The sequence below is a fragment of the Cyanistes caeruleus genome, unplaced genomic scaffold (assembly GCF_971803275.1).
Source record: "Cyanistes caeruleus unplaced genomic scaffold, bCyaCae1.hap1.1 HAP1_SCAFFOLD_117, whole genome shotgun sequence".
In the NCBI taxonomy this organism is placed as follows: domain Eukaryota; kingdom Metazoa; phylum Chordata; class Aves; order Passeriformes; family Paridae; genus Cyanistes; species Cyanistes caeruleus.
The window spans coordinates 526397-548532 of NW_028255917.1; the positions used below are offsets into that span (position 1 = coordinate 526397).

General features: G+C 49.3%; 1 protein-coding gene across 1 annotated transcript in view; it reads right to left on the reverse strand.

Moving 5' to 3' along the window:
* The window catches only part of LOC147646173 (maestro heat-like repeat-containing protein family member 7), an 89632-nt gene extending 73999 nt beyond the window's left edge, over positions 1-15633 (reverse strand). Inside the window, exons 1-15 of the mRNA XM_086873847.1 lie at positions 15003-15633; positions 14751-14903; positions 14417-14481; positions 14158-14307; positions 13820-13968; positions 13368-13515; positions 12931-13118; positions 12704-12841; positions 12311-12425; positions 12001-12138; positions 11611-11787; positions 11319-11474; positions 11059-11160; positions 10586-10688; positions 10249-10305 (exon numbers count right to left, since the gene is read on the reverse strand). Coding sequence (XP_086729973.1) covers positions 10249-10305; positions 10586-10688; positions 11059-11160; positions 11319-11474; positions 11611-11787; positions 12001-12138; positions 12311-12425; positions 12704-12841; positions 12931-13118; positions 13368-13515; positions 13820-13968; positions 14158-14307; positions 14417-14481; positions 14751-14903; positions 15003-15126 — 1963 coding nt within the window. The 5' untranslated portion in view covers positions 15127-15633. The remainder of the gene's footprint in view (positions 1-10248; positions 10306-10585; positions 10689-11058; positions 11161-11318; positions 11475-11610; positions 11788-12000; positions 12139-12310; positions 12426-12703; positions 12842-12930; positions 13119-13367; positions 13516-13819; positions 13969-14157; positions 14308-14416; positions 14482-14750; positions 14904-15002) is intronic.
* Positions 15634-22136: the final 6503 nt, after the last annotated feature.

Below are 22136 nucleotides of genomic sequence, written 5' to 3' on the forward strand. Positions count from 1 at the left end.
AAATTCCACAAAATTCCAGCAACATCCCACAAAATTCCCTGAATCTTCTCAAAACCCAACCAAATTCCTGCAACATCTCACAAAATCTCCACCAATTTCCACAAAATCTAGGAAAAATCCCGCAAAATTCTTCAAGTCTCCTCCAAATCCCACAAAAATCCCACAAAATTCCAGAAACATCCCACAAAATCTCCTCAATATCACAGAAAATTCTAGAGAAATTCCACAAAATTGCAGAAAAATGCCACAAAATTCCCTAAATCTTCTCCAAACATTACAAAATTCCACAGACGTCTCACAAAACCTCCACCAATTTTCACATTATCAAAGAAAAATCCCACAAAATTCTGGAAAAGCACCACACAATTCCCTAAATCTTCTGAAAACCTTACCAAATTCCTGTAACATCCCACAAAATCTCCACGAATGTCCACATCATTCAAGAAAAATCCCACAAAATTAACTAAATTTCCTCAATATCCCACAAAATTCCAGAACCATCTCACAAAAATCTCAACAAATTTCCACAAAATTCAAGAAAACTCCCACAAAATTCTTGAAAGCCCCTCAAAATTCTGGAAAATCCTCACAAAATTCCCACAATCTTCTCAAAACATTACAAAATTCCAAAGACATCTCACAAAATCCCCACAAATTTCCACCAAATCTAAGAAAATTCCCTCAAAATTCTTCAAGTCTCCTCCAGATTCCAAGAAATTCAAGAGAAATCCTCAAAATTCCCGGAAAATGTTACAAAATTCCTTCCATCTTCTCAAAATTCTACCAAACTCCAACAACATCCCACAAAATCTCCAACAATTTCCACAAAATCTAGGAAAAATCCCTCAAAATTCTTCAAGTCTCCTCAAAATTCCACAAACATCCCACAAACATCCCACAAAATCTCCTCAATATCCCACAAAATTCTAGAGAATTTCCACAAAATTCCAGAAAAATCCCACAAAATTCCCACAATCTTCTCAAAACACAACCAAATTCCTGCATCATCCTACAAAATCTCCACAAATGTCCACAAAATTCAAGAAAAATCCCACAAAAATCACTAAATTTCCTCAATATCCCACAAAATTCCACAGACATCTCAAAAAATCTCCACAAATGTCCCACAAAATCTAAGAAAATTCCCTCAAAGTTCTTCAAGTCTCCTCCAAATCTCACAGAATTCGAGAGAAATCCTCAAAATTCCAGGAAAATGTTACAAAATTCCTTGAATCTTCTCAAAACCTGACCAAACTCCAGAAACATCCCACAAAATGTCCACAAATGTCCGCAAAATTCAAGAAAAATCTCACAAAATTCTTCAAGTCTCCTCAAAATCCCACAAACATCTCACAAAATCTCCTCAATATCCCACCGAATTCTAGAGAAATTCCACAAAATTCCAGGAAAATCCCACAAAATTCCCTCAATCTTCTCAAAACACAACCAAATTCCTGCAACATCTCACAAAATCTCCAACAATTTCAAAAAACATCTAAGAAAAATCCCCCAAGATTATTCATGTCTCGTACAAATCCCACAAAAATCCCACAAAATTCCAGAAACATCCCACAAAATCTCCTCAATATCGCAAAAAATTCTGGGAGAGCCCCACAAAATTGCATAAAATGCAACAAACTTCCCTAAATCTCCTCAAAACATTACAAAATTCCAGAGACATCGCAAAAAAATCTCCACAAACTTCCACATTATCTAGCAAAAATCCCTCAAAATTCTTCAAGTCTCCTCCAAATCCCACAAAATTCTGGAAAAGCCCCACACAATTCCTTAAATCTTCTCCAATTTCTACCAAATTCCTGCAACATCCCACAAAATCTACACGAATGTCCACAAAATTCAAGAAGAATTTCTCAAAAATCACTAAATTTCCTCAATATCCCACAAAATTCCAGGACCATCTCACAAAATTTCCACAAATGTCCACACAATTTGAGAAAAATCCCACAAAATTTATAAGCCCCACAAATTTCCAGAGAAATCTCACAAATCCCCTAAATCTTCTCAAAACCCAACCAAATTCCTGAAACATCCCATAAAATCTCCATCAATTCACAGAAAATCTAAGAAAAATCCCTCAAAATTCTTCAAGTTAGCTCAAAATCCCAGAAAATCTCACAAAAATCCCTGACTTTTTTCAAAACCCTACCAAATTCCACCAACATCCTACAAAATGTCCTCAAATATAAAAAAAATTCATGAAAAATCCCACAAAATTTCCTAAATCTCCTCAAAACCTTAACAAATTCCAGAAACATCCCACAAAATCTACACAAAGGTCCACAAAATTCCAGAAAAATCACACGAAATTCCCTAAATCTCCTCAATTTCCCACAAAATTCCATTAAAATCCCACAAAATTCCCTAAGTTGTCTCAAAAAAAAAAAAAAAACATTTAGCAAATGCCCCAATTTCTCATCTCCTATTGAATATTTTTGTTTTGGAGGCAAATTAAATTGAGATACATTAACTTTTTAAGATATCAATGCCATTGTTCTTTGCCGTTTTCGAGCAATCTGTCGAGCTGTCCAGTCTGCTTTTCCATTTTCTTCACAAATTTTGGAGTTTCCTGATTGGTGTCCTTTGCAGTGCATAATTGCTACTTGTTCAGGTTTTGTATTGCTTTTATCAATTGCAGGACTGCATCTTGATGTTTAATGCGTGTGCCTTGAGCAGACAGCAGTCTTCTTTCTTTCCACAGCACTCTGTGGACATGCACTACTCCAAAGCATACTCTGAGCCAGTCCAGATGTTTCCCCTTTTCCCTTTACTCAATTCTAGTGCTCTGCTTAAGGCAACCAGTTCTGCCCTCTGGGCAGATGCATTTGCTGATAATGCTTTTGCCTCCGCTATTGCACTGACTGTTGTTACCGCATACCCAGCGTATCTGGTCCCGTTCTCCACCAAGCTGCTTCCATCTGTGAATAGCTCTCACTCTGCTTGCTCCAGTGGGATGTCTTTCAGGTCTTCTCTTGCCAAATAGGTGTCCTCTATTACTTCTGCACAGTCATGCTCTAATGGGCCTTCTTCAGTTGTGGTACCCAGGAACAGAGCTGCATTCAAGAGGTCAGTTGTCTTTAGTGTGACATCATCCTGCTCAGTCAGGATTACCTGGAATTTCATCATCCTGCTTGGAGATAGCCAATGGCCCCTCTTTTGTTCTAAAACAGTGCTCACCATGTGTGGCACAGAGACATCTATGTGTCTACCCATGGTGAGTTTCCTGGCTTCTTGTGGCAGCATCACGTTGGCTGCAACTGCCCGCAGGCATGAAGGCCACCCAGCACTCCCCTTGTCAAGCTGTTTGGAAAAGCAGCCGACCGGCCTTTCCCAGCTTCCCAAACCTTGGCTCAGCACTCCCAGTGCTAGGTGTAGCCTTTCATGCACAAACAGCTGGAAATCTTTGGACAAATCTGGCAATCCGAACGCCGGAGCAGTTGTCAATGCCTCCTTCAGTTTGAGGAAGGCCTCCTTCTGTGCTCTGCCCCAGGTAAACGGCTGCGTCTTCTGGGCCTCATCCAGGGCTTTTGCAATTAGTCCATAGTCCATGATCCACAGGCAGCACCACCCTGTCATCCCAAGGAAGACTCGCAGCTCATGCACGTTCTGGGGTTCTGGAATAGCACAAATAGCTTGAATACAATTAGTACCCAGCTTACATTGCCCTGGTGAGATTTCACATCCCAGGGAAATCACAGTCTGCCAGGCAATTTGTGCCTTTTCTTTAGACTCCTTATATCCTCCCATTCCCAGCTGATTTCAAATTTCAATTGGTACCTTTATGCAGGTTGTTTTCTCTTCTGTAGCTATCAGTATATCCTCAACATACTGTAACAGCAGGTATTGTTTTCTCAGTACTTGCCCGTTCTCGGTCCAAATCTCCAGCTCCTTCCCCAGCTGGCTTCCAAATAGGGTTGGAATGTTCTTGTGTCCTTGTGGGAGTCGTGTCCAAGTGAGCTGAGTTTTCCTTCTATTTTCTGGATTTTCCCACTCAAAGACAAACAGTTTCCTGCTTTTTTTTGTCAAGGGGTGTGCAGAAAAAGGCATCTTTTAATTCAAGTACAGTAAACCATTTATATTTCATTTTTATAGATGTTAACAATGTGCAAGGATTAGCTACCACTGGGTAAATATCTTTAGTTATTCCATATATTGCTCTCAAATCCTGCACTAGTCTTTATTGGTCAACACAGAAATTTGGGCTCCAGTGTTAACTGCAAAAGTAAAAAGTGGATGTATAGGACCCACTATTATTGAGAAACAGCTCAGACTATTCAGCCTAGTCTTCACAGAAGTATGGAGAACACCATTTATTTCTATTTTTAGCACACTTTTATAGGGTTTTACAGGGTCCCTGGGCTAAGCAAGTTACTCTTGGTTAATCCACACAGGTTTACATTTTTTTCTCTTATACACAAGGATATTGTTTTGCTTCATTCTCTCTGCTTCAGGAAAGTTTCAAGGACATGAGCCTTTAATATCACAACTTATACCAAAAGCTGGTTTATGCAGACAGGCCTTTACTAAAATATCATGCCCACCTTCTGTTCAAATATTCTCTACACACTATTGCTGTAATCAGTATGTGTCCAGTTTTGTTATCTCTAGTGAGCACTTGAAATAAAAGCAACCTCTGCCTCTCTGCTCACCCAGGAGAGGCAGAGTTCCCAGTTTCCCTGATTCTGAGGCTCTTTGGGCTCCACTCCCAGAAGCTGAGAAGGAGACGGCTTTGGCTCACAGCCCAGAGCCTGTGGAGCTGTGCTGGGTTATCCAATGGGGCATTCCATACAATGAACTTGGGACAGTGCCAATTAGAAACAACTTCACTCAACCTTGAAGTGAGAAGCCATCTATTACCTTGTTGGGGACCCCCTTCTTTATCTCCAGTGACCACCAATACTGGCAGTGAGAGATTTCTTTTCTCTTGTCTGGGTTTTCCTTAAGAGAACCAATGCATCTAACACCTTTGCTTTCTCTGATTTTTCTTCTGCCATTTTTACAGGTCCATCATTTCTACTGGAATGAATTAGCTCTTTTGGAGGGTAAATTTGATTCAGGACAGGGGTATCCCCCTCTTCTGTTTCTTTTAGCGAGTCAGCATTTTTGAATTTTCATCCTGGAGGGCTGCTCGCAACAGATGGATCTTACTCTTTTCTTCATTTAATTGTTTTTGCAAAATTTCAACTAGGTTTTAGAAGGAGTCTATTCTAGTTCTTTCCTCACTTCTTTGCTTAAAGCCAGTTTTTAGAGCTGCTGTAAAACAAGCTCCCAAAACTGAGCAGAGTAGAGTTTGATTTTTGCCTAGTTTAAATTTTCTTTCACCTTGTAAAGAACACACTCTATCAATCACATTTTCCAAATTAAATCAGGAACTAAGCGCCTGCTTTTCCCCTCCCGGAGAAGGTCTGGCATTGTGTTTTGCTAACAGAGCATAAAATGCAGCTTTAACTTCTGCACTGCCCTTTTCAGTCATTTTTACAAAGGGAAAACCACTACAGGGAGGTATAAACTTCAATTATACACCCACACACACCCACACCCACACCCACACCCACACACACACTGCTTTTTGCTTCCCTGTGTGGGTAAAAAGACCAAATCTGCTCGGGAGGCACTCTTTCAGTTTAAAATTCTGATTGTCTCTTTGCTACACCAAGCACTCAAAATTCACACACACAACAACAACAAAAACATTCCCACCCTTTTGCACTAAGAGATCTTTTGTGAAATTCTGCAGACAGAGCCCTCAAGTGAGTGTGGGGTGCTTTTCACCTCGGCGTGTGCAGTTTGTGGGAAATTCGAGTCGCTCCCCCTTGCTTTCTAGACACCGCTCACTCTCTTGGGAGTGTCGGGCTGGGTGCGGCTGGAGCAAAACATCTTTCCCCTAATACAGACTGCACAACAAACCTGCAGCCCCTTCTGTCTGTCACAAATCCTGTCCGTGACTCCAGTTTAAATGTCACGATTCGCTAACGCCAGTGGGAGTCGCGAGAAGTTTCTTTGATCTCAGAAGGCACAAAGGACACAAGGGATTTCAGTTGAAATCACAACAGCAATAATGTACATTTATTTTAGTGATAACAAGGGTTATGTGATAGAGGAGAGGGAGTGAGAGAGAGAGAGAGGAGAAAGAAAACAAAGTAAAGAAAGAGAGAGGTTATAGCTACCAACAGATGAGACAGTGTCACAGGGGTCTTTTTCCATGGGGAGATCTCACCAAAATCAATTCAGCCTTATGTAATTCTTCCCCAAAGTGACCTTGTTTCCAATGTGCTAATAAGCACCCCAAAGGAGAAGTTCCTGCTATGAGAGCATTGCTGCCCAAAACCCCTTTAAGCTTCTCCATGTCACAACTACAATACACCACAAATGCCGAACCTGCAACGCTTTCGCAGTCGTCTGACGGACGGCGCCCGGGCAATCCCAACAGGAATTCCTTTAGCCCAACCAAGCGCAGCTTTTGCTGCGTCTTATTGGCAGGCACCCAAACCAAAGTGAAAGCACCTTACCTCTTCTCCTGGGGACGCTGTGAGCAGCGCAGACGGTCGCGGCCGATGGGCTCCCCGAGAATCCCTCGGTGCCGGCTGGAGCAGGATCGGGTCGCGAGCTCGCTCAGCAGCACTCACAAGGTCCCATCTGGGGCACCAAAATGTTAGAGTTCAGGAACACACATCATCACACAATGATTATATGCAGGTGCTTTATTGAAGAGCTCTGGGTGTCAGGGGTACACAGACCCAAATCTGACCCATCTTGCTTTTGAGTTGAACATCTTTTATACTCTATCGTTATACAACTTAGATATTAATTATTAAACTTACATTGTTCTATTGTATGCATTGTTTTTACCCAAGCATGGATTTCTCGTGATCCCACCCCAGCCCCCTAACATTGTTCCTCATGTTCTTTAAACAATAATTATATCTAATCACATCTAACAATTCTATCATTTATCATATATTGATTACACAGGTGCAGTTTCACATGATCTTTAGCAAGCACAAGGCCTAACATTTCCAGGGCCTACTTTTCCCAGGGCTTGCCAAGCCTAACTTTCTTTCTGAGTTCCCGAACTTCCTAAGATTTTAAAATGTTTTATGATCACCTCCAGACACAAGGAGTCCTGTCTGAACAGTCACAAAGCTACATCTATTTTTAATTTTAACTTTTATAAATTTTTCCAGAGCCTGCTGGCTGTGTTCAAGGTTTTCTCCCTATTCCCTCCCTAGTGCACATTCTCCAGAAACTCTGCTTTTACATCCTTTTGCATTGATTAAAGTTACCTGCAATGACCAGTCAATCCAAACCCTGGGAAAACTTGAACTTCAATGTGTACCTAGGCAAAATATTTACCTCCCACATCTGAAGCCATGAGCTGCCAAGTACTGTCCCCACTGTCATACCCTGTCCCCTGGAGGTGTGCTGATGCCATTTCAAAGGGGTTGCCAATGAAAACAAGTTTGAATATTTTGGTAATTTCCACACTGGCATTCAAATCCTTGACTAGAAAAATCACAAGTCAAGATTTCTAGGATTCTTCCATACCAAAGCTGTCATTCTCACCCTGGATTTTAGAGTGTCTGAACAGTCAGACAAGGTTTTAGTTTCAGACACTAGAGACAAAGTCCCTGCTGTTCGGCGATCCCATTCCATCAGCATATAGTCCTGATGATTCCTTTAGGCAGGAGCAGCAAAGGCAAGAATGAGCCAAACAAGCTGTTCCTGTGTTCTCATGTCCTGCACAGCAGTAACTGGGAATTCAAGAATGGATTCAGGAGACAGTGGGTGCACAGGGAGCCACCAAGACTTTGGGATGCTGAAATGGACCAGCCTGGTGCCTGTGCCCGAGCTCCAAATGGACGACCTAACAATGGTTGAATGGACACACCATGGGCCACTGGAGACTCCTACTCCTAGTTCTGTGAGCTACACTATTCACCTGTCATCCACCAGATGATTTTTTCATCTTTGCTTGAAATCCAGGAGAGGAAAAGGTCAACATGGAAAAGTGTTCTCCCAATTCTAGTGACACCTGTGCCTGCACACCACCTGTGCCCATGGCAGGATGGTTGGAGACTGGATGATGTTGATGATACTTTGCAACACCAAGTGCTCAGGGATTCTGGGATTGCCCAAGTGGAGAGCAAAACTGAGCCGTGTAAGTCCCTGCTTTTTTTCAGCGCATGCTGCTTCTTCCTTTGTTCCAAGCAAGTCCAGGATTTGGTTTCATGTGTCTTTAAGGTGCCTGGACAGAAGAGAGGGAGGGCAGCTGCAGCACAGGGCTCCTGCCCCATCAGACACTCTCTCTCTCTCTCTTTCTCAGGATGGCGCCAATGCCGCTGCCTTGGGACACCTGAGTGTGGAAGGCGAGCTCGCCTTCAAGCACGGCCATCCAAGTCAGTCACGGGCACAGGCTACAGCTGAAGCTGGCAAGCGTCGCTGTGAGGCTGCAAGTGAAGAGAAAGCCATTGTGGCCAACTCTGCTGAAGCCTTTTGCCAAAGCAAAGGCAATTGTGCCCACAGCCTCCCCCTGTTTGGCATCCGGCTGCTGCGGACGCCTCAGTGCGCAGGTGCCGACGTTGGGGCTGCTGCTGTTCCTGGGCACACTGTGCTGCTGTTTCTGTGGGCTCCAGAGCCGCTTGGGCAGCAGCCACTGGGCAGCCCTGCTGGAGGAGACATCGCCACCCTCCCCATGGTGGCAGCAGCTCTGTGGGCCCCGAGCTCTGTGTCAGGGGGGCCTTGGTCACAGCAGCGTGGCCTGGGCAACCGCGAGGGCCCGGGCTGGCCGCCAGCCCTGCCTCTGCCCACTGCCCCTTCCTGGAGGCACCCAGTGGCCGTGGCCTGGCAGCACCCTCTGCCCTCCATGTCCCCAGCCAGCCCAGCCTGGGCACCTCGGGCTGTCCCCACCCTCCCGCTGGGGTGGTGTCCCAGCCTCCAGGCCTTCTGCTGCAGGCCTGGGGGACATTTTGGGGCAGCACCGGAGCAGCCAGGAGTAAGGGACCAGGCGGCTGCCCGGGGGCTGCTTATGGCCTCTGACACCCAATTCCTCAGGGCTTTCCACCACCCCGGCTCCTCCAGGGCCTTCTGTCCCCTTGGAACCTCCTGCCACCCACTCCCTCACACATGCCCCTCGTGCCTTCCCACTGCCTTGTCCCGTCTGGGCCTCCGCAGCCCCTCATCCCTTCACGGCCTCCCAGCACCCCGTGCCCTCAGGGGCTCCACCAGCCTGGCCCGGCAGCAGCGCCGCAGCCCCACAGGAGCTCCAGCAGCTCCTCAGCCATCACGGCAGCAACACACGGGCAGCAGGACACAGATGGCGCTTCCTGCCTGCCACAGGGCTTGTGGCTTCAGCACAACCACCAAAGGCCAAGGGGCTTCTGGCCATTTCCCCTGCACCACTGCACGCCCCGGCAGGTTGCTGGACACAAGAACCCTTTTCCCTCTCTTCCCCTATGCCCCACACACCCTGGGCAGCAAAAGAAAGGTCTCGGGACTCTTGTGGTTTATAACATATCCTATATTATTTACATACTAGATGGAAACGAAACGAAGAAAAGTACAATCTCTATGAAAAAAAAAAATAACAAATGGCCCATGTGGCCCCAGAAGATAGAGCCTCTCAGCCCTAACATATCCTATACTATTTACATACTAAAAAGAAAAAAATAGAAGAAAACAATTCTTATGAAATAAAAAATCCCGGCTGGCCCAGGTGGCCCCAGCAAACAGAACGTCCCATATCAGCCTTGAGCACATCTGCAGCAGCGCAGCCAGCCCAGGCCCGACAGACGAGGCCGTGTCCTCCATGCCCTGAGGAATTGATCGTGCACCCTCTGCAGGATGGAATATCGGGCACTCTGGATGGCCCGGAGGACATACAGCGTTTCAAGTGCCAGGTCTGACACGGCACCGCTTCTGTCCTCCGTCAGGCGTTCGAGGGCTGCAAGAGAGACAAACAGAGCCACGGTCACACCCCAGAGCTGTGGGGGCCCAGCGAGAGCCCCCTGCCAGGGCCATGCCAGCCGGCTCTTGCCTTGGCCAGGAGGGAGCAGGGACCAAGGGGGTCAGCCCGAAGCTGCTGGCCACAAATGCCCCACGTGGCCCTGAAATCTCACTGTGCTCTGCCCACGCCGCCCCTTACCGGGACAGGGAGCAGAGCCCTCCACAGCCAGGCCAGGGCTTGCAGCTGCCCCCGACAGCCACCGCTGTCAGCCCGCTGCCCTGGCTCACCTCTGCACAAGACCTGGAGCTCTGCGTGCTGCCCCCTCAGCTGCTCCCCGGCCATCCCTGAGAACACAGAGCCTGTCAGGGTCCCAGCAGCACAGCTCCCTGCCAGCGGCGCTGCCAGCCCTGTGGCCACACGGCCTCCTGCCCCGGCAGGGCTCAGTCCGAGCCCTTGCCGCACCCTGACTCAGCCCAAGGGCACGGCTGCCAGAGGCCGGCAGCAGCAGCCCCGAGGACAGCCGGGGCTCCAGGGCGCCGGGCCCGGGTGCCGCTGCCGGGGCAGCAGCCGGGGCTGGGGCCGAGCTGCGGCGGGGCGGGGAGGGAGCCCGGGCTCGGGACTCACCGATGACCCTGATGGCCGCCGCTCGCAGGGTCTCCTGTGGGTCCTGCAGGTACTGCAGGGCCCGGCGCAGGTGCTCGGCCAAGGGGATCCTGTGGTCGGCCAGCTGGAGAGAGCGGCAGGAGGGAAGGGTTGGCGCGGGCTCTGTCCCTCGGCCGGGCGCTGCTGCCTGCGGCCAGCCCCGGCCTCCCGTGCCCGGCCAGCCCTGAGGCCCGGCCAGCAGCCGCTGGCGCCGGGCTCTGGAGGGGGCAGAGGGCCGGCTGCTGCCCGGGGAGCCGCGGTGCCGGCCCGGCCCGCAGCCCCGCTGGGCCGGGGCTCCATCGGCACCCGGCTCGGGGCCACAGGGGGCTGGAGAAGAAGCCGTGCGGCCCCCGGCTGCAGCAGTGGGCAGGGGCACAGCTGCCAGCCCCACACACCGAGCACCGGGGCCAGGGGGCTTCTGTAGCTTGAGGCTGGGACTTCCAGGCTGTCCTTACCACGAGCTTGGCAAACTTCCACAGCTTCTCCTTCCTCACAGCTTTCTCCAGGTCTGGCCTCTTCAGGAAGTCAGCCGCGCGAAGGAGCGTTGTCCGAGAGGCCTGTGGAGCAGCAGAGAGCAGCAAATGGCCCCACAAGGCAGGGCACAGGAGTGTCCCAGTGCCAAGGGCTGGAGGAGGCTGCAGCCTGCAAGCCTGCGTCAGGGCAGGAGGCAGCTGAGCCCCCTGCCAAGGCGCAGCAGCAGCCCAGGAGTCCTCACCTCTGCCACATGCCGATTCTCATCTTGGCAGTGGAAAAAGAGTGGGAGCAGGCTCTGGTACACTCGTTCCTTCAGGGGCTTTCTTCCTTCTTCTTCTGCCGAAGACATCACTCTTCGAAGGAGAGACATGGAGAGCAGCTGCACGTGGCTATCAGGCTGTATGAAAGGAAGGAAGGAAAAATGACCTCATCATTGGCTTCTTGTGGCCCACATTGGTGCAGGCCTGCAAATGCACAGGGCACAAAGTGTCCAGGCAGCAGGCAGTGGCTGTGGCTGGGGCACAGAGCCTTACATTGTCCAGGAGTTTCAGGAGCGGCTCAGCCAGCTGCAGGGCCCTGCGCCAGGATATTGGGGTGTCTTCTTTCAGGAAAATATGGCTCAGAAGAGCAGTGCTCATCCTGGCCACGTCACTGTCCAAGTCCCACAGGAGGTGCACTAGTCTTCCTGTCAGGCTCTGCATTCTTTCGGCCTGTGCAGAACACAAGTGTGTGAAAGCCCGGGCAGCTGCCGCAGGGCCCAGAGGCCAAAGGGCTGTCCCAAAGCACTCGGGCAGCTGAAGCAGGAGGCAGGAGAGCTGGGAGGAGCTGCCTCAGCGCCCAAGGCAAAGGCCAGCCAAGGCCAAGTGACAGCATTGCCCAGCCTCATGCTGCCCACACGGCTTCAGCTGCTGCCCCCTTCTCACCATGGAGGGACGGTCCTTTAGCAGGAGGAGAGCCCTGAGAACCTGGTGATGCATCTCTGTGGAATTGTACCACAGGTACTTATACAAGATATCCATTAGGCTGTCACCACAGTCACTCAAATCCAGGCAATCTAGGAGCTGAAAGGCACAGGGCAGTGAGAGGGGAGCTGGCTGGCAGGAGCCTGGAAGTGCGCAGGGCTGGGCCCAGGCAGCAGCACAGGGCGCGGGTGCCGTCCCAGGCAGCTGTGGCTATGCCAGGGGACAGGGCTGGCAGGGAGCTGAGCGAGGTAGTGCTGGCCATCAGGCTCACCTCCACAAGGAATGCCATGGCAGAGACATCCCAGAGTGGCAACGGTTTGCTGAGCACCTCAAGCAGGTAGCTTAAGATGCTTTTGCACAAGTGGATGGATGCACGGCGCATTACCCTGGAAGGCGGAAAATGGCAGAAAGAGTCTCAGCAAGGGTGCGAGAAACCTCTCCCAGGACTGATGGACACAGTTGTCCTATTGCCCCAGCACCCTGTGAGGGGATTTGGGCCCTTGAGATGTGGCTGCTCCTGGGCACCCTCCTCTCACAGCCTTTTGCAGTCTCCTTGGCCATCCCTCGCTGACGAGGCCCTCAGGCCCATGGCCACGGGGACTGTGGGGGGCATCCCGGGCAGGGGTCACAAATGTCAGAGGCAGTGGGGAGAAGGGGGGCTCACCTGGCCAGCAGACCCACGGCATAGTGGTGGGTGTCAGCACAGAGCAGCGTGTCCCAGCCACGCTTGCGTTCCATTGCCACCACCACATGCTCCAAGTGGAGACTGCAGAGCAGGGCCTTCAGGGTCTGCACTGCAAACCTGTGTGCACAGCAAAGCCCAGGTGACGCTGGGAGTGCTGGCTCCGAGGCTGGGGAAGTGGCAGGGACAGGAGGAGTGGCATGGAGCACCTGTTGGGGCTGGTGGAGAGGCCGTGTTGCTCCTGGCATTCCTTCCAGAAGGTATGGACGTCCTCTGTCCTATACAAAGTACTGAAGTATGTTTGGAAGAGGAGATGCACAAAGAGGCGGGGGAAATAGACTGTGAGGATCTGTGGACAACAGGGCCCCTGGAGGATCTTCCACATCACCAGAGTTGCCTGCAGAGGACAAAGCAGCCTGAGACAGCGCTCAGTGCCGGGGCGTCCGTGTGGCAGGGCCTGAGCGTGGCAGGGAGAGGCCGGGACAGACGCAGGGGGAGCAGCGGGCCTGGTGGCCCTGAAGCTGCCCCTAGGCCAGGTTTGTGGCCAGTGCCTGAAGCAGGGAGATGCAGTGGGGGAAGGAGGCAACAGAGCTGCTGGAGAGGCGGCCGGCCTTGCGGTGAGCAAAGGCCAGCTCCAGAAACTCACAGTCAGGGAAAAGACAGCCGTCTTGTCCCCATCAGAGGTGCCCAGGTTTTTCTGCGGCCAGCTCCCCACCACATTGATGAGGAGCGGTGTCACTTCCTCTGAAATCCAGGGCGAGAGCAAGATGGTCGTCCACATGGCCATAGCAGCTCTGCGGGGTCAGACACAGCACCGTGGGCTGGGCAGCAGCGGGGAGCTGAGCTGGCCGCCAGCTCTGCCTGTGCCCACTGGCCCTGAGCGGCAGCAGCAGCCAGGCAGCCCAGCCCTGTGGGGACAGGCCCCTGAGGGGCAGGCTGGCAGCATGGCAGCAGGCTCGGGGGCCGACTTTGTAGCAGGGTTGGCAAAGGGAGCAGCCAGAGGGCCCTGCAAGTCTGTGTTGCTCACAGCCCTGGGCCGGGCTGTACAGGGTGATGGGCTGGGGAGCCCTGAGGCCTCGGGGCAGCTGGGCCCCATACCTGTCACACGTTGGGGCCACCCGCAGGAGAGTGATGGCCACATCATCGGGCTCTGCCTCGGCCACTTGCATCAGGGCCCAGTCCATCCTGTGCTCAGCAGCCTCATTGGCCATGAGCCACTGGTGGATGTACCTCACCACGCCGGGCACCTGGAGAAGGCACCTGGAGACTTGGAATGCTAGCAGAGGGAGTCAGCAATGTGCCCAGCTTCTTCCCCAGACAAGTGCTTCTCTTCCAGCACGCTGCCATGGGCTCAAAAGCTCCAAGTGAGCAACAGGCGTGGCTTGGGAAAGCCAAGCAATTGCTGGAGGATCAAAGGCTGGCCACAGGCTGCTTACTTGCTCTGGATTGAAAAGAGCCGTCTCTACAAGCAGATCCAGCTGGGCAGCGCTGCTTTGTTCTACCAAGACCTCTGAGGATGCTTTGACCTCAGTGTCCATAGGTCTGGTGTCTTCCTTGCCAATTCTCGTGATGATTTGGTAAAGAAACTGTAGGAGAAGGGAAGGAAGGCAGGGAAGTTGCATGGAGTGCTCCAAGTGCGGTGCTGGGCTGAGCAGTGCCAGCAGGCCCAGCGCAGGTGGGGATGGCTGCAGGTACCTGCGCTGCTCTGCGGAAGCGGCCACGGGCGGTGTCCTGCTCTTGTGTGCCGTCCATGGCTGCATCTGGCAAAGAGCAGCCAGAGCTGAGGGGCTGCAGGAGAGGCGGGAGAGCACAGCCCAGCCCTGCGTTCCCCAGGCAGGGACAGTCCCGGGATGCCCCAGGGGATGCAGCACGGCCACTGCTGCGGGGGCAGCCCCAGGCCCTTTTTTGTGCTGTCCATGGGTGTGTGTCCACAGGACAGTGTGGGATGGGATGAGATGGGATGCAATGGGATGGGATGGGGCCAAGATGGCCACAGGCACCAGCCCTGTGGCCCAGCTCTGCCACTCACCCTCCTCCAGCGGCTGCAACTGCTGCACCTCTTCGGTCTCTGGTGCTGGGGCAGCTCCAGGGCCTTCTTCCTCGACCTCCTCCTCCTCCACCCAGGCCAGCTTGGGCACTCTTGGGGGTCGCTGCTCCATATCTTCCTCCAGACTCTCCAATCCTTTCCATAGGAACAGCACCAGGGGATGGCATGGCATGGAATGGGATGGGGCCAAGCTGGCAACAGGCACTAGCCCTAAGGCCGAGCTCTGCAACTCACCCTCCTGTGGTGCCTGGAAGTCCTGCACCTCTTCAGACTCCTGTGCCAGGACAGCTCCAGAGCCTTCTTCTTCCTGCTCCTCAAGCCAGGCCAACTTGGGCACTCTTGGGGGTCGCTGCTCCATGGCAGTGACTTGATTTATGGCTGCTTGCAGGAGAGATGGCTCGGAAAAGCTCAGAGTCAGCAAGTCCTGCAGTCGTGCCTGGAAGGCACCTGCAAGACTCAAGTCCTGGCAAGATTGCAAGACAGCGAGTCCTGCACTTGGGTCTTGAGGGCTCCTGCCACAAGGACAGGAGGCTCCTCGACAGGGATTGTGGTCTGGTCTCAAGGGCAGAGACTGCAGGGATGGGCGACACGTCGGAAAAGCTCCGGGTCACCAAGTCCCACGGTCTGCCCTCAAGAGAACCTTAAGAAGGAAGGCTCAGCAAGGCCACAGGTCAGCAAGACCTGTGGTCTGGCCTCGAGGTCACCTGTAGGAATAATCCTTCAGAAAAGCTCCAGGTCCGACACAAAGGAGTGCGCTGTGCGGGGGCTCCTCACAGCACCGCTCTGGCGCGTCCTGACCCGTCGCGTGCACCGAGCACTGTGGCGTGGCCCTGTCACCGCCAGCTCCTATGTCAGCACGTGTCACAAAGGGCCCTTTGACATCTGCTCCCGTTGCCACCATCCCACGGTGACCGTGCTGCAGCGTGTCACAAAGGGCCCTTGCACACCCTGCCCTGCGCCCTGGGGCCGCCCCCATCCCCCCCCCAAGTGGCCCAGCTTGGAAGGAATCCCTTGCCCAAAGTGTCTAAGACAGCCTGACGGGATCTTTAGGAACAGCTTGTTAGAAATGAAATGGAGGCAAATTTATCAATAAGAATTTTATTGAAAACTTTGTAAAATTTACTCATGGAAATGTCTCAGTGTTGAGAGACAGGTGACTGCTAGGGACGGCAGGAGCCTCCCTTGGAATGAAAAATGTAGACCCCCTCCCTCCGAATTATGATAATCCTGAAATCAAGGGGCTCTCAGGCAGAGATCTGGGGATAGGAATAACAGTTCTTTACTAATATTTATAACCAGGCAAACAAACAACAATAACTACAGCATTAGCAAGAAAACAGAGCCAGGGACCCCGTGACAGCTTTCTGGGCTGAGACGGGAAAGGATGGAGGAGAGGCTTTGTTTCACAAACCCCCTCGGGTTGGCAGTCAGTGCTGGTGCTCCTGCAGGGCTCTGAGGAACACTCAGCTGGAAACAGCAGGGATGAGCTGAGATCCCGGGCCAGTGGCTGAGGTGGATCAGCAGCTCCACGGTGGTGGCTGGCACTGCCACACGTCCCGGCAGGACAGGGGGTGCGAGGCCACCAATGAAGAGGGAAGAAGGAGAAGAAGCAGCAGCTCCATCTGGGTGATGGCGAAATTCCCTTCTCCCCACCACAACAGCTCTGCACCCAAAGTGTTCTTCTCCGAAGCTGAAGAAGCCACCAAACTGTCCCCACCCTCCCCTTTTCCTGCCCCCTTCCCCCCTTGGGCCCAGCCAAACTCTTTGTTTTTCCTCAAGCACGCACCAGGTACCCGCAGTTAAGTTTTCCCTGCAAGTCATGAGTAAAAATTCCACAGGCAAGCCAGAACTAAATAGAAAATAAAGGACACCTAACCCCCAACACCTGTAAGTTGTATCTTGAGAGTCAGCCAGGATCTTTGTTTGCCAGAAACACCTCTGAAGTTTAATCAAGGCATTAGTAATCAAAATTATTTTGAAAATTTAAAGATCAAAGTAGCCAAAATACTCAATGTAACTAATTGCTGGGTATGTTCTCAGCTCAGGTTGGGAGGAATGGGGTTCCCTCGGAGGGCTCACCCTGTGGGGTGGCCAAAACTCTGTCAATGGGCTCTGACTCGTAACAGATCCAGTGCAGGGACACTCAGAGAAAACTGTGCTGTGGAACACAGGAATGCAATTATCAGTTTTACAGGATTGACTGAGATTTCCCTTCAGGAGAAACCAAGCCCTGTTCTAGCTGGAGGCCACAATGTGAAAGGATTTCTGTGCTTTACCATCACAAGCTTACTCATTCCTTTTCCTCACCCTCATTCACGTTAGGAACAATAATTCTGTTGTCCATGGAGCTGGCACCTTTTGAATTCCAGAATAATGTCCCCAAGGTCCTTTGCTGTTCAGCTTTACCGCGCTGTCTGTGGCTAACAAGGCTTGCTGGGGTCCTTTTCCCTTCGGCTGGAGAGGTGCCGGGTCCCAGTCCCTGAGGGACAGCCAGGCTCCTGTCTGGAATTGGTGTGGAAGTCCCTCAGGGTCACATCAGCCTTCACATGGAGCCCCGTGGATCTGACCATTTTCCAAAGGGGCCGTTGGGGCAAACAGGGAGATTTGGTCTGGCAGGGTCTGTAAAACAATATCCCATCCCATCGACTTGTTCTGGCAGAGAACACTTGGCTGCAGGGACATATTCCCATTGTTCCTGCTCAGGTCTCAGGATTCAAACAGTGTTGCCTTTGCCCAGAGCTGTTCCTTCAGCTGGCTCGGGAGGGCCATTTGGCCTCTGGACCCACACTCTGGCTCCTTTATTAGGACTGCTGGGTCCAAACTCCTTTTATCCACAAATGGAGGCAATTTGAAGTGGATATTCTTTCTTCACAATTATTTTTTCAATTGCGATATCAATATTTCTTCTACCTTGTCATGGGGTTGAACAATCAAATCTTGTTCACTATTGTTTAACAGACTTACTCCAATTTCTCCTTGATAATCTGCATCAATTCCTCCTCCCGTGACATGAACCCTTTGCAAGGCCAAGCTCCAATGAGCAGTTATCAAACCAAAGTGTCCTGGAGGAATCTGAATTCTTATTCCTGTATTGTAAACTCTCATTTGCTTCTGATTTCTCCTAATGAATTCCAGTGCATGAAGGTCCAGCCCTGCAGCCTCTGGGGTGGCCCTGGCAGGGGCCATCACAGCCAGAACAATTTCCCAGGCAGCCCAAGTCTCACTGTCCATGGCTGTGTTTGCAAATTGGGTGCAGCTGTGCACACCCAGGGGTTTCCATTTCCCAGTGGGCCCATTGTTAAGGGCATGGAGCCCATCTGGGAGATGGGTTCTCCACCGGGACAGGTTCCCATCTCCTCGTTTTATCAGCTGCTCTTTTAACAGCCTCTCCAGCCATGGAACCAATCCTGCCATTTGTGGATAGTGTGGTACATGAAAAACCCAGCAGTTTTAATCTCTGTATTTTTCCCAGGAACAGACAAAGCATTCCACATCACAGCATCAGCAAGCCATATAAAAACAGCCAACTTCACCCCTTCCTCCTTTATTCCGTGTATACAATTCACAAAGTTTACCATTGACATTTGGGTCTTTGCTAGTCCTTTTTTGTAGGGTATTTAGTGTTACAGTGAGCAACCAAAGCTCACAAATTAGTATTGTCAACATTATTTCACATTATCAATTTTTAATTTTGGATATAAATATATATTATTGATTATTATTATTATCATTATTATAATTATTACTATTAATATCATTATTACTATCATTATCATCATCATCATTGTTGTTTTTGTTGTTTCACTTGCACAAATAAACCTGAGCTCAAGACTAAAACCTGCTGTACCTTCACATGGGAGCATTCCAAAAACAATTGTTCCTTCTCTTGGTGCTGTTTCCAATGTGCTGTTAACAAAATCCATCCTCATCTTCCCAAACCCACAAGTTCTTTTCCTTTTTCCACATGCAATTTTTGGCTGCATTCTAAGACTGATTTACTAAAATATGGATATGATCTAGTATCACTATCCAACTGAGACAGACAAAGACTCTTGAACTGGTTTAGGGTTAAAAAGTGTATGATTATTAGCAGCGCTGGGCCGATGTGTCAGATCACCCCTTAATACACATGGCCCTGAATACTCGTGAATACAGGCTTTTTATTTCCAGAAATATGGAACACAAATGCATATTCATAACCCCCTTGCCACCCACACTCTGCTTCCTATGCTAATTAGGAAAAAAGCAATTAAGCATGCGTAGTTTGTTCCTTGAAATGAGTTGGTGGTCCTTTTATGAGGAGGGGTGAGAGAAGGGAGGGAAGGGATATGGCTCTTCCTCCTTCTGACCTTTCTACCTTTTCAATGCAAAGTGACAAATGGACCCTTGGCTGGGCTCCTAGTTTCATGTCTTCCAGGAGTTTCTGATTTGCAATTCTCTTCTGTTCTTCAAGTTCCTTACCAGATTCATTGCTTCTCATTATAAGCCCAGCTGAACAAGCATAGAGTTGACAGACAATTAGTTATTAGCCAATGATTAACCTCTAATTTTAGCAAAGTTTCTCTAGCTCCCTTTAATTTTAGCAAGGCCCATCTATTTATTTTATTTAGATTTAGCAAGGCTTCTTTCTAATTAAGGCCTCAGCTTCTCTAAAATCTTAAATTCTTCAAAGTTTATGTCTCAGAGTTTTGACTGCTTTACGGATCCAATGGAACCTCCATAGCCCCTGGCACCCCCAGAGTTCTGGCTGAGATGAAAAGATGAATGGGGAAATAAAGAAACACCTTCTGAAGCTGGTGATAGAAACTAAGATGCCAGCTCTTGCCACTGGCTTGGGCAAGAAGAAGGGCCAGACCCAGTGGGGATACTCAATTATCTCCCTTTGAACTGATGTTTAGAATTCCTTATCCTGGTAATCCTCAGCCTTGAGAATTACCTCGGGGTAGGGATAAAGGATATCTATTGGAAACAATATGTAGCCTGGATAGTGTCTCTTGTAAAAGCTCTTTGACAAGAAGCTCAGCTAGCACAGAGCCTGCCTTTAGACTTTGCTGTTCACAACATCCAGCCAGGAGATTGAGTCCTAGTGAAGGAGTAGAGAGAAGCAGCAGCAGCAGCAGCAAAGTAGTGTAGACCTGTGCAAGTGTTGCTGAGCACAGAAACAGCCGTCAGGAGAGCTGAACACGGGTAGAGCCATCCCTCTCGAGTCAAGGTCTCTAAGGCCCCAGAAATTCAGACATCTCAGCTAGAGGACAAGCTCGGCAGGCTGCCACTGATGCTCCACAAGAGGGGACTGGAGCAGTAGCCAGGCCATCAACATCAGGGGAAGCCCCGTGTGCCTCCCACAGCCTGGCTGCTGAAATAGTTTGTGTGGGCATCCCTTCTCTCAAATCTCCAGTCATTAGAGGCCAATCCTCACTGTCATTGTTTTCTTTATGTTAAAGCTCTTTCTGTGCCTTCACTCGCCTTTACAGGTCGTGTAAAGAGAACGCAAAAGTAAAAGTTAAGTTAGGAAATTAAATTACACCATTAAAATGTCTGCCTTAATAATCTTACCTTGATATTGTCAGCCAGTTGAAGTTGAAGCCAAAAGTAGAAAAGTAATTTTTAACCATAAGAGAAGAAGTAGCAAATCCTTTTACCTGAAAAATTGTGAAGTCTGTGGAAGGCCAGGAAGATCTGAAGACTGGCTGTGGGTGGCCAGCCCAGTCAAACCTAACCAGTGAGTTAAGTCCATAATAAACAAGATTTTGAGATGAAGAAGGAAGTCTATGGTGGCTTCATTCTTCTGAAAAAAAGCATTTATTGTCTAAATAGAACAAGAAGCACATACGTGGGAAAAAGCATTTCTGACCAGACTTTAGGTTCAGAGTGTTAGACCCCCAACTTCCCTCCTTATAATTGTTTCAGATATCAAGGCAAATAGAATCAAATGTATGTTAAGGTCACTACCAGCAGCTAAGCAAGGTGTTCCTTCCATAATTACCAAAAAGATTTTGAAGGCTATAAAGCAGAGGGGAAAGAGAAGGTTTTTTGGAGCCCTTATTTTTAAGCTGCCCCCAAAACAATTCCACAAGCAGGACACGTGTTGTCCGTGATGATCAGTAGAAGTAGCAACACTGAAACAAAACTCAAATCCTTTGTAATAGGTTCTGGTCCAGATCCAACAAAACAGATTTAAATGGAACTGCAGGTAGAAGCTTCGTGTGAGAGCTTAGAAATGCAAACGCTGTCAGCAGAAGAAGGGAGAGTGTGGCAAATTAAATGATAGTTAAAAGGTGGTGAAACAAATTACAAAAGCAATAGGAAAGTTAACTCATGTATCAGTCCAAACATAGAAAGAATTGAGAATAAGACATGTTTTTGTGGTTATTTAGTAAACTGTGGGTTTAACAAATGCTTTTCTTGTGCTGTAGCAACTCTAATCTTTTTAGCATGCATGATCCCTTGCTTAGTACAATTTCTGCAACATTTGATAAAGAGGATGCAGGTAGTAGCCATAGCTACTAATCCAGGAATAGCTACAAAAGGACAGAAATTGATGTCACTGCAAATAATTGCAAAACAAAAAAAAAATCGAGGAATAGGAAATAAAGTCAATGATAACTAAAGTTTGTAAAGACAATTAGTAAGAAATTTTTTTTAAAAAGAGAGGTTGAGAGGAATGAGAGATTTGTCTTTAAAAACAAGCTGTGGGTCTGCTAGTAAATAAAACTAGCACTGAGAGATAAAAGAAACAATGGGAAGGATTCCTCTGATTGATGAATGGAAAAAAGATATTTGCCTTTACAAACTGTAAGTTTGCTGATAAATGAAATTTGATACTGAAAGATGAAAGAAACAATGGGGGAAAACCATAAATTCAATAAGAATTAAAAATGAAGAAGGAGGGTTATACATTAGAGGGGAATCTTAGGTATCAGGCAGTCCGGGGAGTCTGGACCTCTCAAGTACCTCAGCCAATGGGGAAAGAGACAGGGACGTGGCTGGGAAATTCGGATAAAAAGGAGGCTGTGTCCTCCAAAAATTTGAGAGACCCCAGGAGAATGGCCCATGGCCTCTCCCTTTATTCAAATCAAGTAAAAGGACTCCTCTGTCTCCTTTTTAGACATAAACCTCTGGTGTTTGTAGATGAATTTTCCTGACAAGGCCAACAACAGACTGAAATGGAAAAATCAGCATCAGAAACGTGTGAGATGGAAAACTTCTGGCTGTTTGAGATAAAAAATGTGGACTAAAAATCTCTATGGCAAAGAACAACCTTTCTCACAAGGATTACTGTAGAAAAAGTGATGCAGGTGTTGGAATGACAGCCAGTGCCCTCAGCAAAGACAATTCCCTGTCCTGTGGGCTCCAGAAACCACACGT